This window comes from Dipodomys spectabilis, unplaced genomic scaffold (genome assembly GCF_019054845.1).
Source record: "Dipodomys spectabilis isolate Male_0828 unplaced genomic scaffold, ASM1905484v1 ptg000002l, whole genome shotgun sequence".
NCBI lineage: Eukaryota > Metazoa > Chordata > Mammalia > Rodentia > Heteromyidae > Dipodomys > Dipodomys spectabilis.
Window position 1 is genome coordinate 51982236 of NW_024870679.1, and position 22244 is coordinate 52004479.

At 41.5% G+C, this 22244-nt stretch overlaps 1 protein-coding gene across 5 annotated transcripts in view; it reads left to right on the forward strand.

The window, feature by feature from the left end:
- Mast2 (microtubule associated serine/threonine kinase 2) overlaps positions 1-22244 on the forward strand; it is a 127214-nt gene that overhangs the window by 12703 nt on the left and 92267 nt on the right. For 4 of the 5 annotated variants that reach the window (XM_042675724.1, XM_042675738.1, XM_042675734.1 and 1 more), the window contains exons 2-3: positions 5239-5386; positions 8025-8167. In XM_042675724.1, the coding sequence (XP_042531658.1) occupies positions 5239-5386; positions 8025-8167 (291 nt within the window). Of the gene's footprint in view, positions 1-5238; positions 5387-8024; positions 8168-22244 lie in introns of those variants that run through there. The other variant, XM_042675746.1, reaches the window with a different exon arrangement.

A 22244-nucleotide genomic window follows, 5' to 3' on the forward strand; every position in this document is an offset into this window, starting at 1 on the left:
TGTAATACTGTATACTACTCCTGCTTTGATGAAATACAAGCAGAAAACTAACTACACAGTGAGCTAATCTCCAACAAATTAAGGGTTAAAGGAGATGTGCATCTGCTATTCAACTTCTCCCTTAGGGAACCTTGCTACATTAAAGTTGGCACAGCTGGGATGATACTGCAGAACTTTAAAATGTGGGCCCCTCAGGCTGAATTTGTTCTTAATTATGTTTCAAAACCTAAAGAAACCATACTTTATCCTGAGCCAGTTACTTTTTTTTTCCCTGAAGGGAAAAGAAATGCACGAATTAAAGCTTCTCTTTCAAGCTGAACAAAGTAAGAATAGATTGATAATACCAAAAAAAAATAAAAAGTCAAGATGTCTTTAAAAAGTTTTTTTTCCTGCCGGGCGCTGGTGGCTCACGCCTGTAATCCTAGCTACTCAGGAGGCTGAGATCTGAGGATCGCGGTTTAAAGCCAGCTCTGGCAGGAGAGACCATGAGACTCCTATCTCCAATAAACCACCAGAAAACCGGAAGTGGCGCTGTAGCTCAAGTGGTAGAGCGCTCGCCTTGAGCTGAAGAGCTGAGGGACAGCGCCCAGGCCCAGAGTTCAAGCCCCACGACCAACAAAAAAAAAACCAAAAAAAAAGTTTCTTTTCCTAAAACAAAGAACAGTAAAAAAAAGAAATATTTCTATAATCACCTAATCTGTGCATGTAACTTGAAAACATGATAATAAGTTATTACTGAGTACTTCTTGTTACCATGTAAAACAATGTATTTACAGAGATTAGTTTCTTTAATGCTAATGATAGCCCTGTGAAATACATAGTATTATCTCCATTATTTATGTGGAATAATGAAGACTTAGGAAGTTTGTGAGACTTTTTTTTTTGCCAGTCCTGAACTCAGGGCCCGTCCCTGAAACTTCTTTTGCTCAACTCTAGTACTCTACCACTTGAGCTACAACACCACATCCAGCCTTTTCTGTTTATGTGGTGCTGAGGTATCAAACCCAGGGCTTCATGCATGCAAGGCAAGCACTCTACTACTGAGCCACCTTCCCAGCCCTATTTGTAAGTTTTTTTGGAATGGATATTCCCTCTTCACATTGTGTACAGAGTATCCACTGTTGTTTAATTTCTCCCAAGGCCTCTTTACTTCCCCCTATCCACAGCTTCCTGCTGTAGATGTTTTCTCTGTGAGTAGCCAATCCTCTGTATGAGCTACCAGAATTAGTGCCCAAGAATTAATTCCTTCCATGGTCATAGGTACTTTTCTATCCTTCCCACAAAAATGATTGAAATACAGGCTATTGTAGCCTTCTCTCTCTCTCTCTCTCTCCCTCTCTCTCTCTCTCTCTCTTTTTGGTTGGTTGTGGGGCCTGAACTCGGCCTGGGCGCTGTCCCTGAGCTCATCAGCTTTAAGCTAGCCCTCTACAATTTGAGCCACAGCGCCACTTTTAGCTTTTTCTGCTTATGTGATGCTGAGGAATGGAACCCAGGGGCTCATGCATGCAAGGCAAGCACTCTACCACTGAGCCACCTTCCCAGCCCCGGCCCTCTCTTTTTGCATAATTATTTACTGTTTCTAATTTATCTTTCTCACTATAGACACTTACTACAGTTGCCTGTGCTCTTGTCATTTGCTGTGTTACTTCGGTGCCTCAATCTCCCCCTTTTCCCTTTCATTCATTTTTTTAAAAATTTTTATTTTTTTATTGTGAAAATACTGTACAGAGGGGTTACAATTACATGGGCAAGATTATGAGTACATTTCTTTTTTTTTTTTTTTTTTTTGGGTCCGGTCGTGGGGCCTGAACTCTGGGCCTGGGCGTTGTCCCTCAGCTCTTCAGCTCAAGGCTAGCGCTCTACCACTTGAGCCACAGCGCCACTTCCGGCTTTTTTCTTTTTGCTTATGTGGTGCTGAGGAATCGAACCCAGGGCCTCTGGCTTGCAATGCAAGCACTCTACCACTGAGCCACCTTCCCAGCCCCAATGAGTACATTTCTTATCAAGCATTGTAGCCTCCTCTTTTGTTTCCCCTTCCCATCCCTTCCCATCCTCCCCCGCCCCCCCAATCCTCCCCGCTACCCCCCACTTCCCCCCGCTCTCCCCGCACCAAAGTTGTAAAGTTCATTTTTCGACATAATGACTTGTACATCTCATTGTTGCAATGGGTCCACCTGTATCCCTATTTCATTCATTTTTATGCTTTGCATTTATAAATTATATTCTAGATAGTTACCACCAACCACTAATAGCACTTTGTGTGTTTGTGAACTAATCAATCAAAATATATTGACCTTGGAGACCTGTTTTCTTTCTTTCAACTTTTCTCAGAGAATCAAGCATTTTACTGTGTTTTCCCTTATGGCTCTTAGTATTTCCGTAGTACAAGTTACTTCAAACTTGTTATTTTCTTCCTTTCCCTAGAACTAGACATTAAAACCCTGGACTTCTTGCCCAGTAGGCAAGTGTTCTGACTTGAGACCACACTCCTAGTCTCAAGTCTTACTTATTTTATTTTTGTGCCAGTTCTGGGGCTTGAATTTGGGGCTTGGGCCCAGTCCCTAACCTTTTTTGGTCAAGACTGCCTCTCTCCCACAGCCACAGCCCCTCTTCTGGCTTTTTTGGTGTTTAATTGGAGATAAGAGTCTCATGGATTTTCTGCCAGGGCTGCTTTGAACTTTCATCCTCAGGTCTCAGCCTCCTGAGTATCTAGGATCGCAGGTGTGAGCCACTGGTGCCTGGCTTCAGGTCTTATTTTGTAAATGCTAAGTGGCATAGGTGTCATTTATTTCCCCTTATGCTTTCTATTCTATCTGTGATGTCCAGGTTAGTTTGATGTACTGTTTTTGTTGTTGTTGTTGTTGTTGTTTGTTTTGTTTTTGCCAGTTGTGAGGACTGAACTCAGGGCCTGGACATTTTCCCTGAGCTTCTTTTGCTCAAGGCTAGCACTCTTACCACTTGAACCACAATGGTACTTCTGGCTTTTTCTGTGTATGTGGTACGGAGGACTTGAACCAGGACTTCATGCATGCTTCGCAAGCACTCGACCACTAAGTCATATTCCCAGCCTGATGTACTGTTTATGTTTATTTTAACTTCTATGTTAATATGTTGCTATAACAAAATATATGAAGTTAGGTACTTTATGAAGAACAACGTTTTAACTCAGCTTGACACTGGTGACTCACAGTTATAATCCTAGCTACTCAGGAAGCTGACCTCTGAGGATCACTGTTTAAAGCCCGCTGGGGCAGAAAGGTTCCCGTGAGGCTCTTATCTCCAGTTAGCCACCAGAGAACCAAAGTGACAGAGCACTAGACTTGAGCAAAAAACAAAAAAAAATCTATATCATAATGTGCTGGATGGCTTCATGATGAGAATGAATGGAAGAGGGAGACATCACATGGTAATACAGGAAGCCAGAGAGATTCAGGAGCCAGGCTTACTGTTTTTTGTTTTTTGTCAGTTGTGGGTCCTGAACTCTGGGCCTGGGCGCTGTCCTTCAGCTCTTCAGCTCAAGGCTAGCGCTTTACCACTTGAGCCACAGCGTCACTTCCGGCTTTTTCTGCTTATGTGATGCTGAGGAATTGAACCCAGGGCCTCAAGCATGCATGGCAAGCACTCTCCCACTGAGCCACCTTCCCAGCCCCAGGCTTACTGTTTTTATAACTCAGTATTGAGAGAACTAAGTAGGATCCTTCAAGAACTACATTAATCCCTTCTGCTCAGTAACCTAAAGTACTTCCTACTAGACTCCACCTGTTAAAAGTTCTACCACCTCTCAATATTGCTACATTGATGACTGTACTTTCAGTACATGAACCTTTGTGGAACAGATTACATAGCAGTTGCCTTCATTGAAATATGTCTCATTAGGGCTGGGAAGGTGGCTCAGTGGTAGAGCACTTGCCTTGCATGCATGAGGCCCTGGGTTCAATTCCCCAGCACCACATACACAAAAAGAAAAAAAGCCAGAAGTGGCGCTGTGGCTCAAGTGGTAGAGAGCTAGCCTTGAGCTGAAGAGCTGAGGGACAGCACTCAGGCCCAGAGTTCAGGCCCCGCGACCGGACCCAAAAAATAAAATAAAAAATATGTCTCGTTAGCATAATGAGGTGAATATTTGCCTAAAATGTTTATATCTTCATAATTTCTCTTTGAAAATATGTATTTGGCTTCTATTATAGGCATATAAACAAAACTTTAATATTGGACTTGTTGAGTATTAGAGGTATTTCTGACTTTGCATGACAGATAGCAGCAGGTCTGTTATTTATTTTTATTGGTTGTGGGGCTTGAACTCTGGGTCTATTGGTGATAAGAGTCTCTCAGACTTTCCTGCCCAGGCTTTTTTTTTTTTTTTTTTTTTTGGGTCCGGTCGTGGGGCCTTAACGCTAGGCCTGGGCGCTGTCCCTCAGCTCTTCCGCTCAAGGCTAGCGCTCTACCACTTGAGCCACAGCGCCACTTCTGGCTTTTTTCTTTTTGTTTATGTGGTGCTGAGGAATCAAACCCAGTGCCTCAGGCATGCAAGGCAAGAGCTCTACCACTGATCCACCTTCCCAGCCCAGGCTTTTTTTTTTTTGTTGGTTGTGGGGCTTGAACTCTCAGCCTGGGCACTGTCCCTCTGCTAGCACTCTACAACTTGAGCCACAACACTACTTTCTGGTTTTCTGAGTGGTTTATTGGCGATAAGAGTCTTATAGACTTTTCTGCCCGGGCTGGCTTTGAGCCATGATCCTCAGATCTCAGCCCCTAAAGTAGCTAGGATTACAGGCGTGAGCCACCGAGCCTGGCTAGCAGGTCTGTTACTTAAGGATTAAAAATCCTGCAGCCAGGCACATTGGTTCCTGTCTATAGTCCTGGCTGCTCAGGCAGGAAGATCACTTGTATCCAGAAGTTTGAGGCCAGTCTGGTAAAGTCTTGTCTCAGAAAATAAATGAATAAATAAGCAGACTAAATAAAAAGGTGTGTGTGGGGACTTTAATCATCTTTTTTCACTCAAGGCTGGTACTCTGTGGCTTTAGTCATCTGTGAGCCTTCTCTTATTTTTCCTTTGGCATTTCACAATCACGATTCTGTGTCATTACATAGTATACCAAGGTTTTACTAAGAATTATGGTTCAAGCTTTAGCTATTAAGTAGGAAATATAAAATATTGGTACTTAATGAATATTTACTATAAAGTTCTTACGCTTCTGGAAATATACTGAAAATTGATGTTTTATTCTTTATTCTTTCAAGGATGTGGTAACTGGACTTAGTCCCCTGCTCTTTAGGAAGCTCAGTAATCCTGACATATTTTCATCTACTGGAAAAGCTAAACTCCAGCGACAACTTAGTCAGGATGACTGTAAGTTACGAAGAGGAAGCCTGGCCAGTTCTCTGTCAGGTAAATATCTATTTTTTTTTTTTCCAAATTTTAAATTTTGATTTAACGAACCATAGGGGAGGGTTCTGGAGGTGTGACTCAGTTGAGGGAAAGCAGCAGGTACCAAGTTTGAGTTTGAGTCCAGGTCTTGGACTTGAAAAATTATTTGGATTAGCTATTTTTCTTTTGAGTATTCAACAAACAAAATCCAGTGCTTTGCTCTAAAATGCTAAATTCTTTCTTTACATCCTATGAGGTAAGTCCATGACAACTGGGTTGTGAAGTGTGGAAATGTGGTTGTATTTGATAGAATTTTCAGTCAATTGGATTTCAAACTAAGTCTTGCTTTCTACTTGCTTAGATGTTTTTGTATCTGGGTACTAAACTTACTAAAGATTTTGCAGAGAATAACCTGATACCTTTGCTAAATGAAGCTTTCTTTATGCTTATGATAGGAACAGACTATCTTTCTAGATTCAAACCTCCCCACTCCTATATTTTTGGAGGGAAATGATGCTGGGGATCAAATCCAGGGCCAGTCGTGGGGCTTGAACTCAGGGCCTGGGCACTGTCCTGAGCTTCTTTTGTTCAAGGCTAGCACTCTGCTACTAAAGCCACAGCTTTACTACTGGCTTTTTTTTGTGTGTGTGTGTGGTTAATTGGAGATAAAAGTCTCATGGACTTTCTGCTTGGGCTGGCTTCAAACTGGGATCCTCAGAGCTGTCTCCTAAGTGGCTAAGATTTACAGGTGTTAGCCACCAGCACCTGACTTCATTTATATTTAAACAATTTTTGGTGCTCCTAGAGTTTGCAATGAGGGCCTCATGCTAGGCTAGTGCTCTTCCACTTGCCTGATATCTCCAGTTCTGCTTTTTTCCAGTGATTTCGGAGATGGAGTCTAGTGAACTGTTTGTCCAGGCTGTTCTCTAATTGCTATTCTCTGGATGTCAACTTTTCATTGGCTAAGATTATAAGAATGAGCCACTGATGCTTGGGTTATTGTTATTTATTATTATTATTATTTTGCCAGTCCTAGGGCTTGAACTCAAGGTCTGGGCTTTGTCCCTGAGCCTCTCCGTGCTTAAAGCTAGAGCTCTACCATTTGAGCCATAGCACCACTTCTGACTTTTTTCTGCTTATGTGGTGCTGAGGAATCGAACCCAGGACCTCATGTATGCAAGGCAAGCACTCTACCACTGAGCCACCTTCCCAGCCCCAATTAATCATTCTTAATCTTTTTTTTTTATTTTTTTATTTTTTGGGTCTGGTCATGGGGCCTGAACTCTGGGCCTGGGCGCTGTCCCTCAGCTCTTCAGCTCAAGGCTAACTCTACTACTTAAGCCTCAGCGCCACTTCCGGCTTTTTTTTCTGCTTATGTGGTGCTGAGCAATCGAACCCAGGGCCTCATGCATGCAAGGCAAACGCTCTACCACTGAGCCACCTTCCCAGCCCCTCATTTTTAATCTTTACTTTCTCTTACATCTTAGTTTTCTTCTCGTTTAGTTTCGTCAAATTTCTGTTCAAATAAGTCTGTTATGGAAGTACATTGTGTAACCAAGAGTCAAGGCATAATATTCAAGTTTAGTGAGTGAATGGATATGAAAAAGAATGGAAAGAGTTGAAGCCAGCAATGATAGTCTGGATTTGGGGGAGTTATTTACTTATTTGTGCCAGCCCTGAGGTTTGAATTTAGGGCTGTCTTTGAGCTTTTTTTTCTCAGGGCTAGCACTCTACCACTTGAGCCACACCTCCAATTCTAGCCTTGTGGTGGTTAGTTGGAGATAGAGTCTTAGAGACTTTCTTGCCTGGTCTGGCTTCAAATCACAATTCTCAGATCTCAGCCTCATGTGTAGCTTGGATTACTGTTTTGAGGTGCTCAGCTTGTTTTTAAACTTTATTATTATTATTTTTTTGACATTAGTTCTCTTTTTTTTTTGCTGTGATGAGGTTTGAACTCAGTCTTATGCTTAGTACGCAGGTACTATACCACTGGAAGGCACACCTCCAGATGTTGGGAATCTTTTTTTAGAATGTCAAAATGTTTGATTTAATTCTTTAAACATTGGACAAGGAAGTGACAAAGACACATTTATTTTGGTTAGATCACTAGCAGTGTGAAAAAATGTTGTGAAGAAGAGATGGAACTTGCACCTCACCTAGAAAGTCATTGTAGTTAGTTCTAGATGCTTTGTCTTTTTTGGTGACTTTGATGTCTCTGTGTGAGATGAAGACTGTCAGTAACCCTGACTACACACACAGTCTGGTGAAAGCAGTTAGTTGCCTTCTAAACTCTTAAGGGTCATATTTGTCTAGGAGTATTTGTTCATATCAGTACTTTTGCACTGAATTGGTAAGAAACTAGGTAGGCTGGAAGGGATTGGAAAACTGCTAGACTGGATTTCAGGGTGGGAAGGCTGTCATGATGGTAAATATTACAGAAAACTGAAAATAGTTAACTCATTTTAATATCTAACTTAAAATTCTCATCATAACCAACATTATAAAAACTTATAAAAACTATAGGTTCTAAAATGGAAGAAGGAAGAACCTTACCTTGTTTGTATCAACATGGTTGTACCACTTTGACATTATTGCATTTGTATTTCATCATTCATTCATGAATAGTCACATGTATGTTTTCTGACTCTTGTGTTTGAAGGTAAGCAGCTACTTCCTTTGTCCAGCAGTGTACACAGCAGTGTGGGACAGGCCTCTTGGCAGTCTTCAGGAGAAGCATCAAACCTTGTTCGTATGAGAAACCAATCCCTTGGACAGTCTGCACCTTCTCTTACTGCTGGCTTGGTAAGATAGTAAAATGATGGCTTGCTCTGGGGAACAAATCCTTGATTTTCATTTGTCTTTGCCACATTTATTATTTTTTTCTTTCTTTTTGTCAGTCATGGGGTTTGAACTCGGGGCCTGAGCAGGCTGTCCCTCAGCTCTTCAGCTCAAGGCTACTGCTCTACCACTTGAGCTACAACGCCACTTCTGTTTTTCTGGTGGTTTATTGGACATAAGAATCTCACAGACTTTCCTGCCTGGGCTGGCTTTGATCCACGATCCTCAGATCCTCCTGAGTAGCTAGGATTGCAGGCCACTGGCACCCAGCTATGATTTTTCTTTATATATTAAATCATCTTTAGATTACTTATATGACCTAATACAATGTGAATAGCGGTTATAGTTTTCTGTTTAGGGAGAAAAAATTTATACATGTTCAACTGTTGATCTTATTTCAAAGTCTTTTAATGGTTACCTTCTGTAGATTTTACCCTATTCAAACTAGCGATTCGTGAGTAGATTGTAAATCTGAACTCAATGAATCTGAGCAGAGGAGCTGGGCCTCTGCATTATAGGGATAAATAGGAGAGCAGCCTGCTCTGTGTTAGTGATGGCCAGATTTTTGGCTGATTGTGAGCCCATTTGGCCTTGCTGAGACAAAAAAAAAATTGTACAGGTTCAGTATAGAAGCAAATTTTTCCTGTAATTTTTTTTTTCTCTGATACTAGGGCTTGAACTCATGGCCTCATGCTTATTGTCTGTTCACGTCTGGTGTTCTACCACTTCAGCCATGTCTCCAACATGGCTTTTTTCCTTGGTAATTGGAGATGGAGTTTTGCAATTTTTTTTTACCTGGGCTCTTTGAACTTGGATCTTAATCCTGATCTCAGTCTTTTGAGTAACTAGGATTACCTGTTGGAGCCACTGGCATTTGGTTCTCTAAAAATTTTATTTATTTTTGTGCTGTAGTTTAAGTTGGACTTGGACTTAGAGCCTGGATGCTGTCCCTTAGTTATACCACTTTGAGCCCCAGCTCCACGTCAAGCTTTTTGTGGTTAATTGGAGATAAGAATGTCACAGCTGGACTGGGAGTGTGGCTTAGTGCCTAGCATGCTTGAAGCCCTGGGTTTGATTCCTCAGTATTGCATAAACAGAAAACGCCAGAAGTGGCACTGTGACTCAAGTGCTAGAGTGCTAGCCTTGAACAAAAGAAACTCAGGGACAGTGCCCAGGCCCTGAGTTCAGTCCCCAGGACCGGCAAAAAAAAAAGAAAAATCAGGGGCTGAGAAGGTGGCTCAGTGGTACAGTGCTTGTCTTGCATTCCTGAGGCCCTGGGTTCAATTCCTCAGCACCACATAAGCAAAAAGAAAAAAGCCGGAAGTGGCGCTGTGGCTCAAGTGGTAGAGCGCTAGCCTTGAGCTGAAGAGCTGAGGGACAATGCCCAAGCCCAGAGTTCAGGCCCCATGACCGGACCCCCCCCCCAAAAAAAAAAAAAAATCAAAGTTGAATCGTATAACATGTAGGTTTTTTTTTTTGTCAGTCGTGGGGCTTGAACTCTGGGCTTGGGTGCTGTCCTTGCGTTCTTGAGCTTAAGGCGAGCGCTCTGCTGCTTGAGCCACAGCGCCACTTCTGGTTTTCTAGTGGGTTTCTAGTGACTTTCTAGGAAAGTCTCATGGACTTTCCTGCCTGGGCTGGCTTTGAACTCAGATCTCAGCCTCCTGAGTAGCTATGATTACAGGCATGAGCCACTGGCACCCGGCAATATGTAGTCTTTTAGGACTAGTTTTCATTTAGCTAAAATTTTCAACATGTATACATGTTGGATATGTCAATATTTAATTCTTTTTTATTGCTAAATACTCTTTTATATAAATATAACACATTTTGTTGTCTACCAGTTGATAGATATTTAGGTTTGTTTCTACCTTTTATCTATTATAAATAATGTTGTTGCAGAAATGCTTACTTATATATCTAGAAGTAGTATTGCTAAATTATAACTCCATTTAGTAATTTGAAGAAACTGATTTTACTATTATTTTTAATAATTAGTGGTATAAAGAGGTTTCAATTCTATAAGTTAAGAGTATAATACATTGTGGCCCATGTCACCCCTTCCATCATTCTCATCCTTTCCCCATTCCATCCCTATCCTCAAGTTATGTTGTTCAATTTTTATATATGTTGAGTAAAATGATTGTATTTGCTCATTATTCCTTTCTCCATCTGTATGCCCCTCTCCCTTGCACTCCTCCCCCTGAAAGTGTTTTAGCTTCCTGAGATTCATTTTGTTAAATAATTTGTTAGTTGTTCAGAGGAGTTATATCATTGGATTCCTTCCCTAAGTATATAACCATTTAGTCAATTTGTTTGTGTATATATGAAACCCTGTATAAATTATCATGTATATTTATAATTTTAGATCTGGCTTCTACATATGAAATACAACAGGCACTGTCACTTTGAGCCTTATTTTACTTAGCATAATTTTTTCTAGGTCCATCCATTTGCCTGCAGATGACATAATATTATTTTTTCTGATAGGAGTAAAATTCCATTGTGTGTGTGTGTGTGTGTGTGTGTGTGTTACATTTCTAAGATCCATTAATGTGTTGTAGGGCATCTGAGCTATTTTGGCTATCATAAATAGTGCAGCAGGGGCTGGGAAGGTGGCTCAGTGGTAGAGTGCTTGCCTTGTATGCATGAGGCCCTGGGTTCAATTCCTCAGCACCACATAAGCCGTAAAAGCCGGAAGTGGCTCTGTGGCTCAAATGGTAGAGTGCTAGCATTGAGCAAAAGATGCTTAGGGACAGTGCCCAGGCCCTGAGTTCAGTCCCCAGGACTGACACACACACACACATACACACACACACACACACACACACACAAAGAAACAACCATGAGGGGCTGGGAAGGTGGCTCAGTGGTAGAGCGCTTGCCTTGCATGCATGAGGCCCTGGGTTCGATTCCTCAGCACCACATAAGAAAAAAAAAAAAGAAAAAAAGCCGAAAGTGGCGCTGTGGCTCAAGTGGTAGAGTGCTGGCCTTGAGCTGAAGAGCTGAGGGACAGCGCCCAGGCCCAGAGTTCAGGCCTCACGACTGGACCAAAAAAAAAAAAAAGAAACAACCATGAACAACTAAAGGAACAAAAGAGTGCTATCACTATGTGAGTATTCTTTAACATTTAAGTGGCTATAGTGTTGGTTAGGGTTTTTTTTTTTTTTGTCAGTCGTGGGGCCTGAACTCGAGGCCTGGGCGCTAACCCTCAGCTCTTCAGCTCAAGGCTAGTGCTCTACCACTTGAGCCACAGCACTACTTCCGGCTTTTTTCTTTTTACTTATGTGGTGCTGAGGAATCGAACCAAGGGCCTCATGCATACAAGGCAAGCACTCTACCTCCCCAGCCACCTCCCCAACCCTAGGGTTTTTTTTATCTTTGCTGATTTTCTTTTCTTCTTCTTTTCTGCCAGTCCTGGGCTTGAACTCAGCCTGCTGCACTGTATTTGAGCTTCTTTTGCTCAGAGCGAGCACTCTACCACTTAAGCCACAGTGCTACTTCTGGCTTTTTCTGTTTATGTGGTACTGAGGAATTGAACCCAAGGGCTTCAAGCATGCTAGACAAGAACTCTCTCACTAAGTCACATTCTAAGCCCTTTACTGATTTTCTGTTTACTTTGTTATTTGTCTGAAAGGATTTTGGAGTATCAGGAAGATACTGCATGTTCTTGTGTATTATGTTTTTTTTTTAGTCATGGAATTTGGGCTTAAACTCAGGGGCTGGGCGCTATTATTTAACTTTTTCCATTAAGGCTAGCCCACTCCTACTTGGGCTACAGCTCTACTTCTGGCTTTTTTGGTGGTTAATTGCAGGTAAGAGTTTCATGGATTTCCAACTCAACTGGCTTTAATCCTTGATCCTCAGATCTCAGCCTTATAAATAGCTAGGATTATAAAGACTTGAGTCACTGGCACCCAGCCCAGTTATTGATTTTCTGGTCTTGTGTTTGTACTTCATTACTTGCAGTTTTTACAGGGAAATCAGTTTTAATTTTAAGTTGTTTTTGAAACACAGAACTTATGCTAGAATTTAATGATGGGATGCTTAGGTGATACATAAAGATTTAAGTTATGTCACTGATTGGATCACAAGCATCCCTTGCCTTTTTGGGTAAGCCTGTGGAATGTGCATATTTTTAGTAATTTTAAAAACTTTTTTTAAAAACAATAGGGAAAACAAACCTATTCTAAAAGGGAACACAAAGAATTACATAAGTAGTTTAGAATTTCTATTGATTTTTCTATTTCTGATTGCATATTTTTTTTGTCTAGGTTTTTTAAAATGTCAGATATTTTTATAGCTTTATCTCATTCCCTTTCTTCCATTTGGCCTCTCCTACTTTTCAGCCCCACTGGAAATGAACTTCTTGACCTGAGGGACTGAGTTTGCTCGTAGTAAACAACATGAATGGATTATTTTCCACGAGGCACAAAACCTCAAACAAAAAGAATCTCTCAGATATGTGGGCATCTTGAAAGTAATGCAAAGTGCATTTATAGGGAGACAATAAAATGAAAATGTAAGAATCTAAGCTTGTTTATTTACTTTTTATTTTGAAACAATTATAGACTCAGGGCAAGTTGCAGAAATGGTACATAGAATTCCCTGAACTCTTCACTCCATTTTCCCTAATTATGTCATCTTATATAACTATAATATCATTGAGGAAACCTGATTTGTGGAAACAAATGATGAAAGAATGATTACTGTTAAAAATAGTGATCTAACTTCCTATAAGACTGTAAAGAATATTAACCAAGGGCTGGGAAGGTGGCTCAGTGGTAGAGTGCTTTGCTTGCATGCACGAGGCCCTGTGTTCGATTCCTCAGCACCACATAAGCAAAAAGAAGAAAGCCGGAAGTGGCGCTGTGGCTCAAGTGGTAGAGTGCTAGCCTTGAGCTGAAGAGCTGAGGGACAGCACCCAGACCCAGAGTTCAGGCCCCACGACTGGACCTCCCCCCCCAAAAAAAAAGAATATTAACCAAAAACTTATGCAAATGATAAGAAATGATTCCTGTGGCTTATCAGGAAAATCATTATGTCTTTATTCTGAGGAATTTGTTTGTTTCATATGAAAGGCTTTTCAATTTGTAAGGAATTTTGCTTAACTGAATCGCCAGAAAATCTTTGTTGGGAAACTATAGGTTCTAGTTTCTGTACTTTGTTGTAGTGTTTAGCCACCCTAAACTGGGGGAAGTCTTGAGTCTGCCTTGGTATTTAAGTTTTTTAACAAAAATTAGTCCTCTCATGGTACTTAGTATGGTGTATTTGCTGGATAAAGATTCATAGCTTTTTATCTAGGGTTATAAAGTGTTTTATTTATTTTCTAATGCATGAAAAGTTAATTTGTTTTGAGATAATGTATAATTGCAAGTGATTCTGAGATTTATGCACTTAATTTTACTATTTCTGCAGAGAGTCTCCTAGTTTTTAATAAGTCATTGCAAAACAATCCTCTCAATACTAAATTGGCATATAGTAAAAAGGATCCTGGGAGAGAGGGAGGGAAGGGGTAATGTAGCCGGGCACCAGTGTCTCATGCCTGATCCTAGCTATTCAGGAGGCTGAGATCTGAGGATCATGGTTCAAAGCCAGCACCAGCTGGAAAGTCTGTGAGACTCTTATCTCCAATAAACCACTCAGAAAACCAGAAGTGGCTCTGTGGCTGAAGTGGTGGAGTGCTGGCCTTGAACTGAAGAGCTGAGGGACAGTGCCCAGACCCAGAGTTCAAACCCTACAACCAACAAAAAAAAAAAAAAAAAAGGGGGCTGGGAAGGTGGCTCAGTGGTAGAGTGCTTGCTTTGCATGCATGAGGCCCTGGGTTCGATTCCTCAGTACCACATAAATTCACTTATAGACAAATTTATTTGAAGATTTAAGAGCTGATCTGTTTTTTCTATTTTTATCTATGTTTTTCAGTCCTTTTATCTAAAACCTCTCCCCTACTGCTCTCATTAACCTTTAATTATTCTCCTTGTTTCACCTTAGATTTTGTCATCAGGAATAAATCTGGAAGCCGAACATGGGTGGCTCACGCCTATAATCCTGTCTACTCAGGAGGCAGTTCAAAGCCAGCCCTGGCAGGAAAGTTCGTAAGACTCTTATCCCCAGTTAACTGCCAGAAAACCAGAAGTGGTGCTGTAGTTCAGAGTGGTAGAGTACAAGAGAGCCTTGAGTGAAAAAGCTCAGGGACAGTGCCCAGGCCCTGAGTTCGTCCCGTGACTGACAAAAAAAGAAAAAAATTGGGCTGGGAATGTGGCTTAGTGGTAGAGTGCTAGCCTTGAGCAAAAGAAGCTCAGGGACAGTGCCTAGGCCCTGAATTTAAGCCCTACGACTGGCAAAAAAAAAAGAAAAAAAAAAAAAGAAAAATATCTGGCTACTCTCCTGCCAGTGTCTTTATTATTACCCAGCAATGTCCTGTCACAGTTAGTGAACCTCATTATCATTTCTTCTGAAGCTCTGTGCTTTTTCTTTTTTTTTTGGTCAGTTGTGGGGCCTGGTCTCTGGGCCTGGGTGCTGTCCCTCAGCTCTTCAGCTCAAGGCTAGTGCTGTACCACTTGACCCACAACTCCACTTGTGGCTTTTTCTGCTTATGTGGTGCTGAGGAATCGAACCGAGGGCCTCATGCATGCAAGGCAAGCACTCTACCACTGAGCCACCTTCCCAGCCCTGAAGCTCTGTGCTTTGTCATAGCTCTGAAGTGTTCTTACATAAAATTATAACTCTCGATAACTTTCCTATAATCTGACAGTTTTAGTTTCTTCATCTAATTCTTAAAAAAAATTTTTTTTTATTGTGAAAATACGGTACAGAGGGGTTACAATTACATGGGCAAGATTATGAGTACATTTCTTATCAAGCATTGTAGCCTCCTCCTTTGTTTCCCCTTCCCATCCCCCCCCCTAATTCTTAAAGTATAATAGCTATCAGCTTATCAGAACCTCTAAATACCTTTCTATGTTTTTTCTCTCCTTTAATCTTTATTCTTTCCCCTTTTAAGGATAGATCCCATGACTAATTAACTCTCATACTTTATATTGTTCTAAATCTTTTTTTTTTTTTTTTTGGGGGGGGGGGTCCGGTCATGGGGCCTGAACTCAGGACCTGGACACTGTCTCTGAGCTTCTTTTGCTGGTTATTGCTCTACCACTTGAGCTACAGCACCACTTCCAGCGTTTTTCTGCTTATGTGGTACTAAGGAATCTAACCCAGGGCTTCATGCGAATAAGCCAAGCCACATTCCTGTTCCATAGCCCTAGCTCTGTGTGTGTGTGTGTGTGTGTGTGTGTGTGTGTGTGTGTGTGTGTGTGTGTGTGTGTGTGTGTGTGTGTGTGTGTGTGTGTGTGTGTGTGTGTGTGTGTGTGATTTGAGCCACAGCCAGGGCTTCATGCGAATAAGCCAAGCCACATTCCTGTTCCATAGCCCTAGCTCTGTGTGTGTGTGTGTGTGTGTGTGTGTGTGTGTGTGTGTGTGTGTGTGTGTGTGTGTGTGTGTGTGTGTGTGATTTGAGCCACAGCCAGGGCTTCATGCGAATAAGCCAAGCCACATTCCTGTTCCATAGCCCTAGCTCTGTGTGTGTGTGTGTGTGTGTGTGTGTGTGTGTGTGTGTGTGTGTGTGTGTGTGTGTGTGTGTGTGATTTGAGCCACAGCCAGGGCTTCATGCGAATAAGCCAAGCCACATTCCTGTTCCATAGCCCTAGCTCTGTGTGTGTGTGTGTGTGTGTGTGTGTGTGTGTGTGTGTGTGTGTGTGTGTGTGTGTGTGTGTGTGTGTGTGTGTGTGTGTGTGTGTGTGTGTGTGTGTGTGTGTGTGTGATTTGAGCCACAGCTCTACTTCTGGCTTTTTGGAAGTTTTTTGGAGATATGAGTCTCAGGGATTTTCTTGCCTGGGCTTGTTTTGAGCCATGATCCTGAGATCATGGTTCTCTTTTGTTGTTGTTGGTTGTAGGGCTTGAACTCTTGTAGCGCTGTCTCTGTGCTCTTCAACTCAAGGTGAGTACTCTACCACTTTGAGCTAGTGTAATTTCTGGTATTCTGGTGATTAATTGGAGATAAGAGTCTCAGAGGCTTTCCTCCCTGGGCTGGCCTCAAACCATAATCCTCAGATCCCAGCCTCCCAAGTAGCTAGGATTACAGGCATGAGCCACTGGCACCAGAAGATCTCAACTTCTTCAATAGCTAGGGTTACATATTTTTTTGTTCTCTTTTAGCATTAAATCTTCTAGTTTTCTTACTTCTTTATTCTTCATCTCCAGTAACCTTGCTCTCTGCTGATTGTAAGCATTATGCCCATCTTGGGTCCTCAGCTCCACCCAGACCTGAGCCGCTCTTTGCTCTGGAGTTCCCACCATACAGCTGGCCCCTCCCTCTCTCTGCCCAGACTCACCTGAACTCCCATATACCTTACTTCCTACCCCCAGACCCTGCTGCTACCTAGGTAGTGGAGGCCACCCTGTGCTCTCTCTCCGGGGAAAATATGGCTCCTCTAATAAACCTTGTATTAATCTTTCTCCTGTGCCTGCCTTGCCTCTGCGTGGTCCCCTGGGATGGTTCTGATGGATCCTTTCACTGATTTCTTTTTTCTTTCTTTTTTTTTTTTTTTAATTGTGAAAATACCATACAGAAGGGTTACAATTACATGGGCAAGGTAATGAGTACATTTCTTGTCAAGCATTGTTGCCTCCTCCTTTGTTTCCCCTTCTCCTTTCACTGATTTCATAGAGCAAATATTTGTGCTTTTAAAACTCCTCTATCTCTAAAATTATAACTCTTTTGTAACGCATACCTGCTATTTTTTTTTTTTTAGTAGAAGGTTTGAATTCATGGCCTCAAACATGCTAGGCAAGTGCTCTACTTCTTGATCTATGTTCTCAGCCCTCAACTTTTATTTTGGTAGGGAAAAGAGAGGGAAGAGGGAAGTTTAGCTGTGAAGAGTAGGGAAAGAGTGAAGCAGAAGTTGGAGGAGTTGTCATACCATTAGATTCACTGTCTTTATTTCCTCACCATCCAGTCATTTTGTAACCTTTTGCCTCTGGACTTTGGCTGTTCCTATTAATCCTCCCCCGAAACTGTCCTGACGTAGGGCACAGGTAACTTCCAAGTCAGTAAACTGAAAGAGTGTATTTTAGTGATGGGCCTCCAGGCAACATTTGTTCAGAACTTTCTTATCATTCTTTTCTTGGCCTTCCCATAGTATTTTATTTTATTTTTTTGGGTCCGGTCATGAGGCCTGAACTCTTGGCCTGGGTGCTGTCCCTCAGCTCTTTAGCTCAAGGTTAGCGCTCTACCACTTGAGCCACAGCCCACTTCCGACTTTTTTCTTTTTGCTTATGTGGTGCTGAGGAATTGAACCCAGGGCCTCATGCATGCACTCTACCACTGAGCCACCTTCCCAGCTCCTCGCATAGTATTTGTAGTCTTGATTTTCCTTTCCCCTCTCTGGTACTCCTTTTCAGTATCCTTCAGTAATTTCAAATATTATCTTAATATTAAAATTTTATCTTAGAATGTAAAATGTATTTGAATTTAAAGAATAAAATATGAGGCTTTAAAGAATCCAGGTTGTAGCTGGGTACTGGTGACTCACACTTGTTATATTACTTAGGAGGCTGAGATCTGAGGATCACAGTTCAAAGGCAGCCTGGCCAGGAAAGCTTGTGAGACTCTTATCTCCAATTAACCACCAGAAAACTGGAAGTGGCGATATGGCTCAAGTGGTAGAGTACTAGCTTTAGCTAAAGAGCTCAAGGACAACGCCTAAGCCCAGAGTTCAAGGCTCACGACTGACCAAAACAAAACAAAAAAATAATAATGCTGGTTGTGGCAGGGAATTTTGGGTAGGATGCCCCACTTCCCTATCAGAGATACTCAAAAAAGTTTAAACTTTATAAGGTAGATGGTTGTATTCCTGCTTAAACCACAAAGGATTCGAGGTTGAGAAGGATGAAATGTGCTCTGAAAACTGCATCATTCTTTCTGATTACAGATTTTAGAGATCAAATCTATTGTTTCTGTGCAAATAGGATGTTTTGAATGCCAAGGGGAGAAATAATTCCTCCTCCTCCTTATTCTTCCTCCTCCTTATTCCTCCTCCTCCTCCTCCTTATTCTTCCTCCTCCTCCCTCCTTCCTCTTTCTTCCTTCCTCCTTCTTCCTTCTTCTTCCTCCTCCTTCCTTCTCCTTCTTACTCCTTCTTCCTTCTCTTTCTTCCTCCTTCCTTCCTTGCTCTTCCTTCTCCTCCTCTTCTTTCTTCTCCTCCTCTCCCTCTCTCCTCCTCCCCTTCTCCTCCTTCTTCTTCATTATTGGTAGTAAGGACTAGTTGTAGAGTTTAAAGGTTTTTGGTCCTGAAGCTAAGCTTGAATTCAGGGCTAGGGTTCTGTCCCTAAGCATTTTACTCAAGACTGACGCTTTAGCACTTGAGCCACAGCTCTACATATGGCTTTTTGGTGGTTAATTGAAGAGAAAATTCTTACCCATGGATTTTCCTTGCTTTGAACAGCGATTCTCAGATGACAGCCTCCTGAATAGCTAGGATTACAGGTATGAGCCACTTGCACTCAACTTTAAATGATTTTTTAAAATTATTTTTTTAATGCACACAACACTTTAGGAAAGAAACCCTGTCTTGTCTGAAGGCTAATTCATAACATTAATTTTAGTGACCACTTGGCATCTCCCCCAAATCACTTGCCTTCTCAGTGTAATAAAATGAGGCTTCTTTGATACTCTTGTAGCACTTTGTCATAGCTCTGAGATAGAATTTCTCATACTGTGCCACTGTTGTTTATATTTGGCTTCCTCATTGGATTTGAGCTTTTTGGTAAAAGACTTATTCACTTATTAGTAATATGGTCTTTGTAATTTTTATCATTTCCATTTCAGTGATTGGCATAGTAAGCGATCCTTTTTTGCTTGAACTCTGGGCCTGGGCACTGTCCCTGAGCTCTTCACTCAGGGCAAGTACTCTACCACTTGCGCCATAGCACCACCTCCGGTTTTCTGGTGGTTAATTGGAGATAAAAGTCTCATGGACTTTCTTGCTGGGACTGGCTGGCTGGCTTTGAACTGTGATCTTCAGCTCTCAGCCTCCTGAGTAGCTAGGATTACAGGCGTGAGCCACCAGGGCCCAGCAGTAAGTGATTTATTATTATTATTTTTTTTGGTTGGTTGTGGGGCCTGAACTCTGGGCCTGGGCGCTGTCCCTTAGCTTTTCGGCTCAAGGCAAGCGCTCTACTTGAGCCCCAGTGCCACTTTGGGTTTTTCTGCTTATATGGTGCTGAGGAATGGAACCCAGGGCTTCATGCATGCAAGGCAAGCACTCTACCACTGAGCCACCTTCCCAGCCTCAGTAAGTGATTCTTGAATTAATAAATGGATTAAGAATGAACCAGGCAAGCAGGGTGCCGGTTGCTCACGTCTATAACCCTAGCTACTCAGGAGGCTGAGATCTGAGGATCACAGTTCATAGCCAGCCTGGGCAGGAACCTCTGTGAGACTCTTAATCTCCACTTAACCACCAGAAAACCAGAAGTGGAGCTTTGGCTCAAGTGGTAGAGTGCTTGCCTTGAACTGAAGAGCTCAGGAACAGCTCCCAGGCCCAGAGTTCAAGCCTCACAACCGACCAAAAGCTGGAAATGGAGCTGTGGCTCAAGTGATAGAGAACTTGAGACACATGCACGCACGCACGTTCACGGAGAGCAAAAAAAGCTCAGGGAGAACACTGAAGGCCCTAAAACTAGCATAAATAAATGTAAAAGAAATTAGAATTAAGACTTTTTGATCTGAATAGCTTAGTAGATATACCTTTTTAAATATTTTTAGGGACCATTCCTGATTTCCTCTCTGCTGGTACATATTTATTTATTTTTTTTTGGATCCTGTCGTGGGCCTGAACTCTGGGCCTGGGCGCTGTCCCTCAGCTCTTCAGCTCAAGGCTAGCGCTCTACCACTTGAGCCACAGCGCCGCTTCCGGCTTTTTTTCTTTTTGCTTATGTGGTGCTGAGGAATCGAACCCAGGGCCTCATGCATGCAAAGCAAGTGCTCTACCACTGAGCCACCTTCCCAGCCCATAAGTTTTTTTCAATAAGATTATTTGATAAAGAGATCTATGGCTTTAAAAACCTGTGACTTTGCAGACATTAATATACTATATAGTATATCCTATGCAAATCAGCTGTCTGTTCATGTGATCTGTTTGTTTTCCCCAGAGACATAATCCAGCCATTAGTTATTTAAAATAGCAGATGGAAAAAGGAGTCCAGGGGGATGTGGATTTATTTAGTTTTCACAATAAAAGACCACACTGGTTGTGCTAAGGATTAGAAAATTTCTGCCGAATGAGAGGGAGATGTATCTTGCTTTCTGAGGTATTTTCAGTAACATGAATAGCTCTTGCAACTAGTCAGATGTATGTAAGAGGATTAAAAAAATCTTGTTAATAGACTTTCCTCCAAGACTCAGACTGTTAGCTGCAGCTATCATAATCCTGCAGCTATCATAATGATAAGAAAGGCAATTTTTCTTTCTTGTGGGCTGTAGACTGAGTCTGTCTTTTAGTTACTAATTTTTTACTTCTTAGGGAATATGGAAGGCAGATTCAGAGTGCTTTGTATGTAACTTTATCTGTCAAAATAGGAAAATTGAGTTAATATTTCCTAAAATCCTTTAGAGACAATTTTTGCAGCATGTCTTATAATTTGCCTTAATAACAGTTTTTCTTTGATTTATTAGAGAGGTCATTGACTTTTCTCAATTTTCCTTTGTGTTTACTAGGATTCTGGCAATTAGTATAAAACTGGAAAAATTAAATGTTGCTTATGGATCTTTATGTACAGAATCATATTGTGAAAGCCAAACTTTTACTCTTTAACTCTAAAAAAGTACATATTTTAAGCCATAAATTGAGAAACATGTTTAAACTTGAGTGGAGTCCTACTTTTAAAATGGCAGCCTAGAGACTAAAGAAGCAGTTATGAGTCTAATAAAGCTTGAATGAGATGAGTCTTTTGTGTGCTGTGCCCTTTTAGAAGTCTGGAGGAATAGGGAGTGTTTCTTGTGACAGCACTGCCGGGGATGAATAGAGATGAGTGGATTCGTGCATGCTCAGAACTCACAACACATGTACTAGCCCCCTCCAAGGACATAAAAGAGCAGTGAAACTGACCTTAGCAGTGATCCGTGCTACTGAAGAAAGAGGCTTTTGGGATTGCTCAAGAATTGAAGACCAGCGTATCTAGCGATAAAGAAACAAAAGAGCCTGTGACAGTATGGAAAGTATCTGACATTTGCTTTGTCTATACAAAGGATGAAAGGAATTTTGCCGATTTAGTGAAAATAATAACTGATTTTATATTGGTTTGAACCTAGAGACAGACATAAAATAATATAAGTAATTTTTTGATTTCTGAAATGTTTTTTTTAAATGTGTGTGAAACGGTTTTGTTTTGGGAAAGAAAAACATGACATGGATTTTACAAGCTTAGTAGCTGCAGGTGGAGATTGTTGTTTTGTTTGCCAAACCATAATAAGCAGTGAAGATAGGATATCAAAGATTAAAATTATGTTTTTCTGTAACCTTTGTTTTTTTCTTGGTATTACAGATAATTTCAACTCATGGTATAAGTATGGAGAATAAAAACAAATAATAAAGTATTTCTCCTATTTTGTATGTAATTCTGGTGAGATCTTTGTGTATCTTCTGTGAGGAAAGATCTTGGTATAAGGCAGTGATTGTGTTGTTGTGCCTGCCTGTCTTCCTGCATGGTTTAGTGGAGCAGTGGATTAGTGGGCAGAGTTTGGTATGCTGAATGAATCTTATGCTTCTTTATTCACCAGTAAGTAAGCACTAGTTGTTAACTGTTTTGGTAGTAGCTTTTTTGTTTCCTTCCTTCCTTCCTTCCTTCCTTCCTTCCTTCCTTCCTTCCTTCCTTCCTTCCTTCCTTCCTTCCTTCCTTCCTTCCTTCCTAACTTCCTTCCTTCCTAACTTCCTTCCTTCCTTCCTAACTTCCTTCCTTCCTTCCTTCCTTTTTTTCAGTCCGGTCGTGGG